General features: G+C 38.7%; 1 protein-coding gene across 1 annotated transcript in view; it reads right to left on the bottom strand.

The window, feature by feature from the left end:
• TTN (titin) overlaps positions 1 to 14,668 on the bottom strand; it is a 272,606-nt gene that overhangs the window by 206,498 nt on the left and 51,440 nt on the right. The window contains exon 45 of the mRNA XM_036253264.1: positions 10,620 to 10,676. Within this exon, the coding sequence (XP_036109157.1) occupies positions 10,620 to 10,676 (57 nt within the window). The remainder of the gene's footprint in view (positions 1 to 10,619; positions 10,677 to 14,668) is intronic.

Below are 14,668 nucleotides of genomic sequence, written 5' to 3'. Positions count from 1 at the left end.
AAATAAAATTCAAATGTGTTGAAACATAAAAGGTTTGATTAAAAAGACAGGTCGTCGTAGCAGCTAATAACTATGTCTAACTTCCACTAGGTAATAAATGAATTCTTTATCCAGAATCAGGTAAATTAATATTTCAGGCTTTTAAGTTATGTGCCATTGAGTCAGAAAATTAAAAAATTTCAACAATTAATAAATAAACCAAGTGTAGGCAAAGCTTACTTCTCTTTATTCAGTCATTGTTATTCTGCATATCCTCAAGTTTAATGCATTTGAGACTAACAGAATTCTAATGAGCAAAACAAAGAGCTCCTTCTTATGTGAATACAAGCATATTTCTCAGCACTTTCTGTAAATCCAATAAGGCATTAAAACTTTTTCTTCTTTTTACTTTTTTTTTTAAGAAACAGGTTTTGAACTGTTGCTATCTATGCTCTATAATATAATAGTTGGGTAAAATGTGCTTGTCATGTTCATCATGACCTGCATTTCTAATTTATTTAAACCTCCTTTATGTGACTAAAAGTAGAATAAATCCTTAAGTCTCTAAACTATAGAATTAGTTTTATTTCAGGGAGTTAGGATGTGATATATTTCATTGTATCTCTAACTATCATCACAGTTATTGTGTACTCACTGGTTAAAAGAGAAATGATTGCTCCACAAAAGTGTATCTATCCTGATGAGCTATGGTGACTCAAACAAGTAAAATGGATGTTTTGGAGGGTGCGGAGGTGAGGGTATAAGCCTTACTGCTCTGTCTACGTTCTGCACACATTCCAACTGCATATTTAATTTGTAAGAGCTTTTAGGGAATTCCCACTGTGGGAATAAAAAGGTAATACAATAAAAGAAATATAGTAAGCATAATTGGTTATATGAATCCTTTTGAAAATTAAAATTTTAATTTTTTAGAATTAAAATTAATGTTTAATATAATCATGGTACTTAAAATTGCTCAATGCAGAGGACGAATATAGCCATTGGGTAATAGTAAGTAATTTAAGAGTTGAGGGGAGGAAAGATTCATAATTTCATTACAATAGCCTATTGTTTCTTTCATCACCCACTGCACTACTAAAATTTATTCTAAATTATTTAAGAAAAATTACCACTGGGAGGACACATCAAGTTGAATAATCACTTTTTACTCCAATCCCTCATTTTCAGTACAAAACAAAATTGTACTTCTCTATACTCATTACAACTTATAGGAGAAGATTTAGGTTCACATTGGTATATAGGTACAATGCTAAGGATTTTGTAAATTTATTATAATTTTAATTTTGAAAAACAAAAAAAGTCACTTTAGAAACATAAATCTTGAATTTGAATGCTCATTAATTTTTAGTTAGCTTTTAAAATAAAATTCATTGCAAGTTAAAGGAAAGCTTATTATCTTGTTATATACAAATACGAATTACCATATTGCCTCAGTTCTAAAAATGTTCCACCTTCTTCTTCCTAATTTTAAAGATTCTGAGATTGGACTGCAGTTTAAAATTTGTATGTAAAAATGTAATATGGTAGTTTCTTTTTCCCCAGACAAATGTTAAATTAATGTTGCATTTTACACTTGATGCATCTCAAAAACTGAGAACAGGAGGTATTTCCCAAAGTGCAAAGATCTGTATTTGCACATTCTGCAAATGTCCAGATGAACTCTATCCAAACAGCACCAATGGTCCCTTCAAAACCAGCAAGAGTTAAAACACTTAAGAAGAGGGATATTAATAATGAAAACATTTTTTTTTTAAAGCCAAAAATATACTAAGAATGCAATGTCAAACAGATTACAGTCAAACCTCGGTTCTCGAGCGTCTCCCATCTCAACAATTCAGTTCTTGGCCGAGTTGTTCACAGGAAAACATGTCTCCGTTGTGAAATGAAACTGGTTTCTGACCTGACAGCCGGTTCATGCTGATACCTCAGCATGACAAAAGGCGTCTCTCAGGCCACAAAGAAAGAAGAGAGTGTGTTTGTTGCTGGCAGAAACATTGTACGATTAGCACAATTTTAAAACTCGAAGAGGCCATCAAGTGTGCTAATGTTGCTAAGGGTGTGGAAGTGCTCACAAAACCACAACCTCAGGCAACTGAAGAGGCAGAAAAACTGTTGCGGGTTTGGATAAAGGAAAAGCAGTGAGCGGGTGACAGCACTGCACAGGCAGTGATGTGTGAAAAGTGAAGACGCTGCCGCTGACCTCCTGGAAGACACCCCGGGAACGAGCCCTGGAAGGGACCCTTTAAGGGTAGAAAGGGGTTGTTTGATAAATTTAAGAAAATAAGTGTTTTATAGATTAAATAGTACATTAGACATGCACTGTATATAAGAGAGGTTAAAACAGGAAATCATTTGGGGTTCTGGAATGGATTAATGGATTATTTCAATTTACATAATTTCTAATGGGAAAATATGATTCGGTTTCGAACAAATCGCTTCCGGAACAGCCTCCTGGAACAAATTAAGTTCGAGAACTGAGGCTCCATGTACATAGTTAGTTACTATCTGAGCAGAGCTGGGTTCTGGTTTTTGTTTTGTCTATTCTAAGTCTGAGTAAATGAGCATGGATTTGGCTACAAAAGGGTTATAATTTCAAAAATTACTTATACTCAGAGCAGAGAGGAGATTTTCCCCTGACTAATCCATGTGCATGGTCATCTGACACAGACTTCCATTTTAGATCTTGCTTCACCTATACAGTTTGTCTGCTAAGAGAGAATACATTCTGCTGCAACATTTTGAGGAGGAGAAATGAAGGTCAAGTAGAAACACAATTAGGTAGCCATAGAGATATTTAATCGTGCTTGATTTTTCACAGTATAATTGACACAAGTGATAATTCCACAGTTTAGATATTTAGATAACAATATTTACATGTATTACAAATAAGAGACAGCCACATGGAGAAACTGTTTTTTTTCAGAGGTCTTCAATGCAATGCATTCAAACAGAGTTGACATATTTGAAAATTTATTAGATCTATATAATTTAGAAAACGTGAAAGCACTCAAATCCACTGCAAGAATTACTGAGGCACTGAAACATTGCACAGGAAACTTCATATCAGGGTGAGTGCTGCACAGGTCTCGGCCATTCCTCTGCTGTTGGTAGCTACACACCTGTACTCACCTTCGTCATCTTTTACTAAGCCTGTTATGAATAAGTTGTGGAACCCTATGCCTTTCTCCTCAGCACTGAACCTTGCTCCTTGCATCAGCTTCCCGTCTTTGTACCAGTAAACTGTGGGTCTTGGAGAGCCACGAACTAAACACTGGAAATAAGCCGCTGTGCCTAACCGGGCGTAACAGTCAGAAATGCCTTTGATAAACCTGGGAGGCCCTTCCACCACCTGAAATTCAAAAAAGCTGTCTGCATATTTACTCTTTAGGACTAACTCTTCCTTCAAACTGCTTAAAGTCACTTTACTTCTCTTCGTTATAGCAAATACTTCGGAGTCTCCCATGGTGAGAAATCCCCGACAGATAGCCTCTCCCACACAGTTCACCGCTCTGCACCTGTATGTTGCACTGTCCGAAAGGCAGACGTTTCGAATGGTAAGGCTGTGGCTCCCATTCTCCTCGCTGATCACATATTTAACATTATCTGGCTTAATGCACATATATTCTTTATACCACTGAACTTCGGGACTAGGGATGCCTATGACGGAACATTTGAACACAGCGTTCGAACTTTCTGGAACTTTAAAATCACAAATAGGCATTATAAAACGAGGAGGCATTTCAAATGCTTCTAAGTCGATTTTTAAATCTTTGTCTTCTTCCCCTCTTGAAGCCGTATTTGGATCTGCTAAATTCAGTGGAAGAACATCTAGACTCACAATCATGCTCTTATGATCGGGAGTAAATTCAGGAACTGTGACTATTTTCACTTGCTTCTCAAATTCTTTAACATCTTTTTCACTTAATTCAACTTCCAAGACAATCTCTTGAGGAGAAGGTGTTCTTGATGAGGAAGTGTTTTCCAGGTCAAACTCCATGACATGCTGATGTGTTACTGGAGGTGGCAGTACCACTGCTCGCTCTTTTTGGGGTACTATGTCCACGTTTGCAAAGCTCTTTGCTTCCCCTATGATGTTCACAGCATGGCACATGTACTCTCCCCCTTCCCCTTTCTGAATGTTAGAAATTTCCAAAGAACACACATTACCCACCCTTTCTATCCTGATTCTTTCACCCGGCTCCAGCAAAGATTTATTTCTGTACCATTTCACACCAGGAACTGGAATGCCCTCAACTTCAACAATGAAGCCTAATGTTGTATGTTCATATATCTTCCTTTTGGTCAGAGGTTCAATAAAAGATGGAGGCATTTCATCGTCTTTGGGTTCGATGGCTTCATTGGGTGTGCCAAATGAATCAGAACGCCATATTTCATAGGCTGAACTTCTCTCTCCTGTAGGTGTATGGAAATGCTCATTTGGCGTACTGTCCTCCCTTTCCATTTTTGATGGGTACCTTTTAAAGTTTTCAGTGGGGTTTGGTCCTCCAGTAGGGATATAGTATCTTTCAACTGTTTCTCCTCGTAAAGGTGTAGAATATCTTTCTAAAGTCTCCCCTGGGGGTGTGGAATATCTCTCTAGAGACTCCCCTGGGGGTGTGGAATATCTCTCTAGAGACTCCCCTGGGGGTGTGGAATATCTCTCTACAGTCTCCCCTGGGGGTGTGGAATATCTCTCCAGAGACTCCCCTGGGGGTATGGAATATCTCTCCAGAGACTCCCCTGGGGGTGTGGAATATCTCTCTACAGTCTCCCCTGTGGGCGTGGAATATCTTTCTGCTATCTCCCCTTCTGAAGGTGTTGAGTACCTTTCAGCAACGTCCTCTGTAGGCATGGTTCTTTGAATAGTCTCCCCTCCTAAGTTTGTTGAGGATTGTTGAGTTGTAGCTAATGGAGTAAAATATAAATCAGGAGATTTCGGAGTTTCAAAGTGTTCAACAGAGGATGGTGGGGTATAAAACTGATCTAACTCAGAGATTTCTTCACTGCTCAAGCTTCCCACATCAATGGAAATATCGGATTCAGGAGAAAATGGACGACCTAGTGATTCCTGAGGTTGGTTGTAATATTCATACACAGTGTTGAAAGTTACTTCTTCAACCTCCATGGACGTGATTGATTCACTCTGGACACATTTTGCCTTGTCTCTGGTGTCTTTAGTTTCCGGAACTTCATGTTTTCCAGCAGCAAGTAAATACTGTGTGAGGGAGGACTCAGAGTCCATTACTTCCATTGCATGGGCCTCATCCAATTTAGAAATATTTTCAGGAAAACAAGTTTCTAGCTTTTCTTCTTCAGTAGTGGACAAAGAAGTTTCCTTTTGAACTTGAACTTCATAAAATTTTTCCTCTTCAGAGACATCATTTTTTTCATTTATTTGTTCATTTGGATTCTGTTGTTCCTCAGTCATCAAGAATGGACAGCACTGGCTCAGGGAGGGCTTTCTGTGGAGCGTGTCTGCTTCCTGAACATTGTCTTTGAGGGCTCCCCAAATTCCATCGGCATTTTCCTGCATCCCTCCCTCCTGCTTTGGAAATGACGCCAGCTCTCGTTCCAAAGTGTGTTCTCCCTTCATTTCACAAACCTCTAAAAGATTTTCCTCACTTGCTGCTTTTTTCAAAAGTGAAATGAAACTTTGATCTCCATTTTCTAAAGGACGGCTTTTCTCAGAAATATCGGTTTCTCCTACGTCTGCAGAAGAAGTCTGAAATAGAGCACCTGATTGACTACGGACTTCTTCAGAAAAGTCTTTAAGAGAACTATCCGTGTTTAAAATTTCTAAATTTTGTTCCTGTACCTGTTGGACTTCCTTTCCCAAATAAAAGGTCTTTTCATCAATATAACCTTTCTCCATCCAGTCCTGACTGGAAGAAATTTTTTGATCGGCAAATATGTTACTTTGCACTCTTTTAGACATATTCTGTGTGTCCAATTGTAATATGTCAGCGCTAGGAATTTCTTCTTTATCAGGTGTTTCCCACTGTGGCCTAATTTCTTGGAAATCCTTAGCTGGATCTCCTATATGAGAATACATTTGTTTTAGATCAAATACAATGTTCTCAGCATCACTTGTTTCAGAAGCAGGGTGTAGGATTTTAAAATAAGCTTCTTCCGGTTGACCACTATCTAATTCTTGAAATTTTAAATCTGGATTTTCTGTTTGAGAGTGAAATTGCTTTAAGTCCAATGTAATAGAAGATTCATGTTCAGCCCTTTCAGAAACTACAGACTGCTCTATAAGACCTATTTCCTTCTGTCGCTCCCTCTCTTGTGCTTTAAATTCCTCATGAGTTTGAGAAGAAAGCAGCTTTAAATTCATTATGATGTTAGATGAATCTGGTTCAGTGTTTGGAGACATTTTCTCTACTTGATACATATTAGCCTTTAGATTACTTGCTTTTGATTCTCTTTGATCTAATGGAAAGCCAATGTCATCAGGCTTCTTTTGAGGAGGATTAACAAATGATTTCCTGGTAGGTCTTTTCTCTAGAACTCCTTTCTCTACATGTTGTAATTTTTCAAATGCAATGATTCTATGCTTTACCTTTCTTCTTGGGTAGCTTCTCTCTTCAACTAGGGGTTCATCATATTCAATGGTAGATGAGTCTTTTGTATCGTACCTATCAGAAGTTTTCTTTGCGTGGATATTCGAGAAATAGTCACTTTGGGCATAGCCTTGCACATGTACCCTTTCTGGTTCACCAACTTTTCCAGAATCATGTCTTACCTCTTTCCTAATTTTAACGTCCCTGAAATCATCAACAAATGGATAAACAGCACCCTCTACTTGGTGCAGCTTTGATTTTTCATTTACATGTCCTTCTTTCCATTCATCCTGACACTGTATGAGTTCAGCCCTGAGAGGCCTGTTGGTTTGTATAGACCTAGAAGCAACCTGCATAAATCTTGGGAGTTTTTCTCTGGAAGATATACAATGATCATAGACTTTCTGGTCTATTTGCTCAGTTGTCTCAAGGTTTTGAAAATACTCCCCTATAGAATATTCTTTCCCATGAGATTGGGAAGTAAAAGGGCCAGCTGGATAATCATACAAATGTGCCCTTACAGACTCTCCTTGAATTGGTTGATCTTTGGAATATTTTTCATAAATTCCACTAATATTTTCTAATTGACTATATTCCCTGTAAGTGGCAGGTTCCACTGTTAGATCCGAAACACTCTCAACTGTTCCTGAATTGTTTTCAGCAACACATTTATATTTTCCAGAATCTTGAAAGTCAACATCATTAATATACAATCTGTAGCTACAATTAACCTCTTCAAATTGAAACTTCTGGTTTTGCTTTAAAAGGGCCCCATTTTGAAACCATGTCACCACTGGCTGGGGCTCACCAGAGAGTAAACATTCAAGGACTATGAAATCCCCTTCCCTACACCTGGCATACCTTGGCATTTCTTGTAACAATTTTGGTGGCTCATTCGTAATATCAGGTGAAAATATAAATTTGTGTTTTGGTGACTGAGTAGCCTCATCTCGAGGTGTTGCTTTAGGTTCCAACTCTTCAAACTGAAACAATTCTCTTGGCTCTTTATCCTGTTCTGGGGTAGGAGTTGCTGCTGTTATCTGAATTTCTACGGGAAAGGAAAGCAGTTCTCTGTCTGCAGAGGGAGGGACAGGAGGGCTAGTTTGAAACATAGGGAGGTCTGTTTGGCCCTCTTGTCTCAAAGATGGATGAATGCCTTCTGCTTGGTCAAATACCAAGGACAGTTCTTCTTCCTCTTCGGTGTAGTCATGCAACACTGGGACTTCATGTGCTTGGGCACGATACGTTTGAGTTGCTTTCACTTTTAGCATAGCCGTTGTCTTTACTGTTCCATATCGGTTAAACAGCACACAGGTAATAGAACCTTCATTTTGAGGAAGAACAGAAGAAAACGTTAATGTTGAATAGTTTTCCAAAGTATGAATGATGAAGCCTTGATTATGTGGGATTGGCGTATCATTGTTATACCACATCACTATGGGTGGAGGATTTCCTTGAAAATGACACACAAATTTACAACCATCACCTTCATAAACCTCTTGAGATTCCATTTGTTGAAGAAATGAAGGCGGGCAACGTTGCAGATGTTTTTGGAAAGCATTTTCAAAAAATCTTGTGGTTTTTTCCTCCTCTTCAGTTTTGAATTCATCAACTCTTGTGGAAGTGGAGTGTTCTAATTCTCCCAAATCATCTTTTATTTTTCTTTCACTATCTATTTCTTTATTTTCTTTAATATATGTACATGTGCCAAAAGTGTCACTCGTATGTGGTATAACCTCAGACATCCTTTCAGAAGTCTCGTATATTTCCTTGTTCTTACATACATTAGTGATATATTTAGATGACTCTCCAATTTCAGTTTGGGTCATCATTTCTTCAACTTGTCTTTTTGCTTGGGTGTTCTCATTTACTAGAATTCTATCATGTAAATGGTCTTTTGGTCGACTTTCTCTTAGAAATGCCTCTTGGCTCATTCTTATTTCAGTCTGGAGAATTTCTTCATCAACAGTGGTTGGAAAACTTGTGGGTGATTCTCCAAATTCCATATGTTGATCCATTTGATAAGAATATTCAGTTGAATATTCTACCTTATCCCTATTTTCAGCTACATCAGACATAGACCTGCTTTTCATTTCCTCTCTAGGGAACAGAATATCTTTATTACTTGCTTCACTTCCCAAAGTTCTTGGGCTTAGTTCAGATGATACATCTAAATGGGATAACTTCTTTTTCTCCTGTAACATTTTTCGAGCCTCCCGTAAACGTTGCAACTTCACTTTGGTCTCCTTATCCAGGAAATTTTCACCTACATTAAACCATCCTCTGTCGTCAGGTTTACTTTCTAAATATTCTTCATCATACATAAAATCTGTTCTTTTGCCAGGGCTTACTGTTTCAAAGTGTATAGTTCGCATCATTCCCTTTTGTTCCACATCTTGTTTTTTGTTAAAGGGAGAGCCAGTAAACCTCAGGTCAACCTTCATCCTTTCCTCTCTCCTTTCAACTAACGTCTCCAGACTTTCCTGCGTCTGTTCTGCCCTTTTCAGAAATTCTAAATATTTCTCATCTTGCCCTTTTTGGATAACAAGCAGTGATGCGGTTGATTCAGCATACCCTTCACTATTAATCGCTACCAGTCTGTAACTTCCAGAATCTCTGTATTGTACCCTTTTAATCTCTAAGCTGGAAGAGTGATCATGTAAATCACTCTCAGTTTTTATAACCCGTCGGAGACCTGTTGGGATTGGCCTATTATTATGAAACCAAGTCATTTCTGGAGTTGGACAGGCAATTAACCTACACGTAAAAACAGCAGGTTCACCCTCAGACACATACTTAAACATAAGTTTTTGGGTAAAAGAAGGCTTGAAATATTCAGGCCAGGAGCTTGTGGATAATATTCTACTTGCATATCTTTTAGCAGCCATGGAGCTGTGGTCTATGTCTTCAGAATCAGAAAAGGCCTCACGAGTGTCTCTTTCTGAATGTTCGGATTCTTCCTCAGAGAATATATCTGGGAAAAAATTAAATTATAAAGCATTTTACTATTTTCCATACTATTTGAAAAATTTGAAAATAAATGAAATTGCAAAATAGGAAATGAAATAAAATGCATGCTACAGATTCTCACAAATCCATAGAAAAATTCACTCACCATATTTGTTCGAATAAACGCAACACCATGCTCTGTTTAAAAGATTCTGACACGAAAATCGTTCGCTGTCTGGTCTTTTCTTCAAACTGTTGAAATTTCTTCTTGAACAAGCAAAAATGCATTTCAAAATAACATGTTCCTGTGCATATGTGTTTTGAGGGCAGGAAAACTTTGTTCCTTTGAAGGCTAAGAGGAAAATCTTACCTGACTTGCAGAGAGTGGAATAAACGCCCTTTCTGATCCTTTTGATTGTAGATTAAATTATATTTTTGAGAATTAACTATTTTAAGATATATACAAGAACTATAACCATAAATAGCTAAAATAAAATGAGAAGGCGTTTATTCGAACTAATACAGCCATAAAGTCATGGTGTTATACAAAGGGAAGCAGGCAGTAGGATCACAGAAGGCAGCTATCTGCAAGCCAGTGTAAGAAACGTATGGATGTTAAGATGATATATGAGCATGAAGTGTACACCAGAATGGAGATGTAACATTGTCACACACCCTAACCCAAGTAGCGTTTCAATCAGAATTCATTCATGACATTGCATTCGGAGATTGACAGCTAGGTTATTCTCTACTGTTCAACTTAATTCACTGTGATTTTAAAACCAAACTTCCGTTTCATGATTTCATGCATTAAGATTCCAACTTTTTCTATTACACACTTTTGAAAATGGCTGCAAACATGAAATTGAATATAGCTGATAAATTTTAAATTCAAGATTTTAAATGACTAGAAAACAAATTAGGATGAAATGCATGTAACCATCCGCATACTAAACCAGGCATGCGACATAGTAATATATACTCTAGGAGATATATTTGTACATCTATGTCATCTTTATCAATGATACTAAAATAAATAAGGCAGATCCAGTATTCTATTAATCCTTCAGAATTTCTACTTTAATCTCACATTCAATGTAATAATACCTTTCATTTCCACCTCAATCTGCTGTTCAATCCTCTCGTGTAAAATTGATTCATAGGCTAAAATGAAAAAAAACAAGAACAATTGTTAATGATCAATTCATATACTTTCTGCCTCAATACACAATTCATACAATTACAATTTTCTCTTTAAAATTTCAATTTATATCCCCCAAATGCATAAAAAAAATTCATGCCAAACAAATCAATGAGCTGATAATGACAATGTTGGCAGAAAGATTTAAAAACATTTTTATTTTGGGTTCTCTATGAAATTTCCACTTTTAGTTCTATAATTCTCCATGCCTTTACATGCATTCAGAAAAACAATCCACAAGCTAAGGAAAAGTTCTTTTTTTAAAAAATCTCTTATTGACTGAACACTTGCTAAGAGATGAAGTCATACTGAATAGGAACATGCATTTTCTAACATGCCACGTTTAGTTGACATCTATTCTCAGTTTTTCCTGCAGAATTAACCTTTTCAGCTAGAAAGTACTCCTTTGATTTGAACCACCTTTAAAACGTTCAACTATCCAAAGTCCAATTACATATTAAGAAGCAAAACAGAGTCATCCACTCAAAATGGCTTTTATTACATAAGGAAAAGGTACTGTCTTTAGACACAATCATCTCTGGGGCAGCTTCTTCGGAAAGGTGGTGCCCTGGTACCACTCTCATCCTTCAGTTCGTGTGCAGTGGCTCAGTGGGCTCGACTCCTGGGCTTCTCGGTTCCTTGTGGCCTTTGGCATGAAGTCACTGACAAGCTTGATGTTTTCTTCGACGATTCTCTCTTTACTTCACGGGTTGTTTTAATTTGTGATTCTTTGAGTGTTTTAATACTTTTAGTGTCTGAACCAAGGGTAATTTTTGTGACTGCTCTGGTTTGTGATTCTTTTGCTAGGTAAGGATAAAGTTAGGAAAAGGAATCAATTAGCTGTGCTTGTCAGAGAAAAACACACGCTGAATTTAGAGAAGATGGAATGTCGTTAGGATGAGAAGGACAGCCGCACGTTAGTCCCCAAACTAACATATGACATAGCTATGCTTACTGCCCACGTGAGCTCACCTCAAACTGATTTATGGGGTTTTCCATTCTTACCTGATCTCCATGTAAGTAAGCTACATAACGTTATTAGGCCGGAATAAAAGGGGAGCATATAAGCCTGGCCTTAGGTCATTGGACACCTGTGCCTGATCCTTCACTCTTGAAACACTTCAAAGTGGCTTATGCTTTCACTTTCTTAAGTACAAGTAAGACAGTTTGGACTTTCCAAGGAAAAAAAATGTTCATGCTCCAAGAATACTTCAATAATATTTCATTAGAACTGGAATTCCTGGGGCAAAAATGTCCAAGAAAATCCCCTCTGGGAACTTGACTTTCAAGCACTGTGCTATGGCACTAGGTTCTTTGGGAAATAAGTTGAAAGACCTACATTTCTCCTACCTCCATAGTGCAACTAATGCCCAATTATATTTCAGCAGAAGCTGTCAGTTTTCACCTATAAGACTTGTGGATGACAACTCCAGATAAATAGTAACTCTGATTACCCAGCTCAGCAGCAGCTGTGGTCAACTCCCTGCGCGGTGGAATTTTCCATCTCATTTGCATAACTAGATCTCAGTTCTTGTGATATTTCTTTTGTGGGCTTTGGAAATAAAACCAGAAATAGCTATAGAACAAAATGTCAGCTTAAGAAAGAAAAAAGCCTCCTTTTGGTGAGTGAATCTTGTAGATGCAGTAAGTGAACTAAGGAGCCAATTTAGAGATTCAGGGTAGAGATGGCTGTCACACAGCACTGTGTTTACTGCCCCCTGCTCATGTCTAAAAACTCAGAAATAGTGTGGTCAGACCAACAGACCCCCAGAGGTGCCCAAACTTCTCCCAGCTTCCTTCCGTGGGACTCAGTGAAGCTCCTTTGTGGGCAGATAGACAGCCTGGGCTTCTAGCACCCGAATAGTTTTCTTATTTCAGTAGTATCTAAAGGGAAAGTCCATAGATATGAGGGAGAAGCTATCCTTTGCCCAGACAAAGGTATTCATGCCTTTCCAGACACCAGGGAGAATCAAGCACAATAATAACAAAAATAATGATCTTGCCATGAGATAATTCTACGATTCCCAGGGGATCTGTGGCTGTAAAAGCAGCGTGATTTATTGAGCAATATCGAGAGATGACTAATTTTGGTCCAGACAGAGCCCTATTATTTTAAGGGCTCAATTTTTAATTTTCATGACCTCCTTGTAAACAGCTAGAACCTCCAGATCTGAAGACAAAGGGCAAATGAGAAGTTTTGCGCCACCGAATACTGACACAATTAAATTTCAATTTGGCCTAGTATCAGGCCCAAAAATAAACAGGACTTAGTAAATACGTGAACTGTAACAGTCTAACCTTCTTCAGTACACGTATTAGGTGGCACACTGGTAAATATTAGAAAAGGCCACACGTGAAATGAACCTTAACTTCCTGAACCTGGATTTGCAAGTTATACTTCCTAAATCTAGACTGGAAAGTTAAATGTTCTTAACAAGTTTGGCCAAGGACTTGGCCGACTTTCAGAGGCCGTTGATGAATGGAGTGCTAACTTGGAGATGCTCTAATATGCCCAGTGATCCAATTTGCATGGAAGAAAAGCTGCAGAAAGCGATGAGGATGACATGAAGCAAGTCGAAGCTAAAAATCAAATAACCACCTTCTACGCTCAGTACTGCCGAGGTCGCCTCCTTTCCGTGCTCATTGTGCACAGTGCAGCTGTACAGTCCTTGGTCTACCAGCTGAACATTGCGTATGGTAAGAAACAGAGTCTTTCCATTTTGTGACTGCTTCAGTCTCTCAGATTCCTCTATCTTTACACCTCCACGAGTCCAGGTTACATCAACAGAAGATTCATCTTCTAAAACACAGAGGAACTGAGCAGTGTCGCCACACTTTACAGAGAGGTCCTGAAGATGCAGGAGGAACTTGGGCGCCTCCATCATCTCTCCGGCACATTTCTCGGATAACTCCGCGCTTTCTGCGATTTGTGAAAGGGCTGCAGGATGGTGCATCCCTACCTCGCGAACGAATGCCGCTGTGTGGGTGGAACTTTGAGATACGCTTTCAAAAACCTGCACTTCACATTCATATGATGATCCTTCAAATGCCTTAATTTCATTTTGGGATATTTTGCTCTCCTGCTTTGTGAAAGAGGAAGCTGCCACTGCCTGGGACTTGGTGGACTCTCTCACATCTTTCCCAGAACTCTGCCTAGCTAGGGCTTGCACTGTATGATCGAGTGACAAGAAAAAGAAAAGAATATTAAGATCTAAGCTTTGTCACTTGGCTAGGTTAGTAACACACAATGGCATGGAAGATGACGATGAAAGACATCGTTGTCACTGGAAGCAGCATGCCAGATGGAGTGTGCTCTAAGATGTCAGAATTGCACGGAGGAAAATTCATTCCCAGCGATCCAGAGATGAATGAATGAGGAGGCTCATGCGGATGCCATAAGTGTCTGGTTTCTTGCTTCTGTTGTCATTGCAGTTATCCAGAATCAATCAATCAATCAATCAATCAATCAATCATCTCAGTCTCCCTCTCCCATAAAATCTGTCCTCCTTCCACAGTATACTTTGTAAAAAATATACAGCAAAGAGATCATTAATGATGCAATGATGAGATGCTGTTTAGAAAAGTAAAAATGTTAAGCAGCATTGATGCCCAACAAAAGAATGACTAATGTGATGCACAGAACACATAGTGAGACTTAGGTACATAGGTTTGTCCATAACTGGGACCTTGCGGCGGGGGGGGGGGGGGGTGCTTGTTGGATGTTACTTTATTAGTAAATTAGGGACTGGCCACAATGTGTAATGAGACAGACAGCTGAGACGCTCGTTAGTAACAGCGGAAGCAGGAGGTAGGCAGCAAATCAAAGTCTCGGAAGCAAGTTGGGCTTTACCTTTCGGAGTCACTGTGAGTGTGGCTGCGCAAGTGGCTTCCCCAGCGCTACTGGCTGCCCTGCAAGAGTACTGCCCAGCGTGCTCTGAGCGAGCGTCAACTATAA

Source organism: Molossus molossus, unplaced genomic scaffold, assembly GCF_014108415.1.
Source record: "Molossus molossus isolate mMolMol1 unplaced genomic scaffold, mMolMol1.p scaffold_m16_p_11, whole genome shotgun sequence".
NCBI classification, from domain to species: Eukaryota; Metazoa; Chordata; class Mammalia; order Chiroptera; family Molossidae; genus Molossus; species Molossus molossus.
This window is presented reverse-complemented; position numbering and strand designations above follow the sequence as displayed.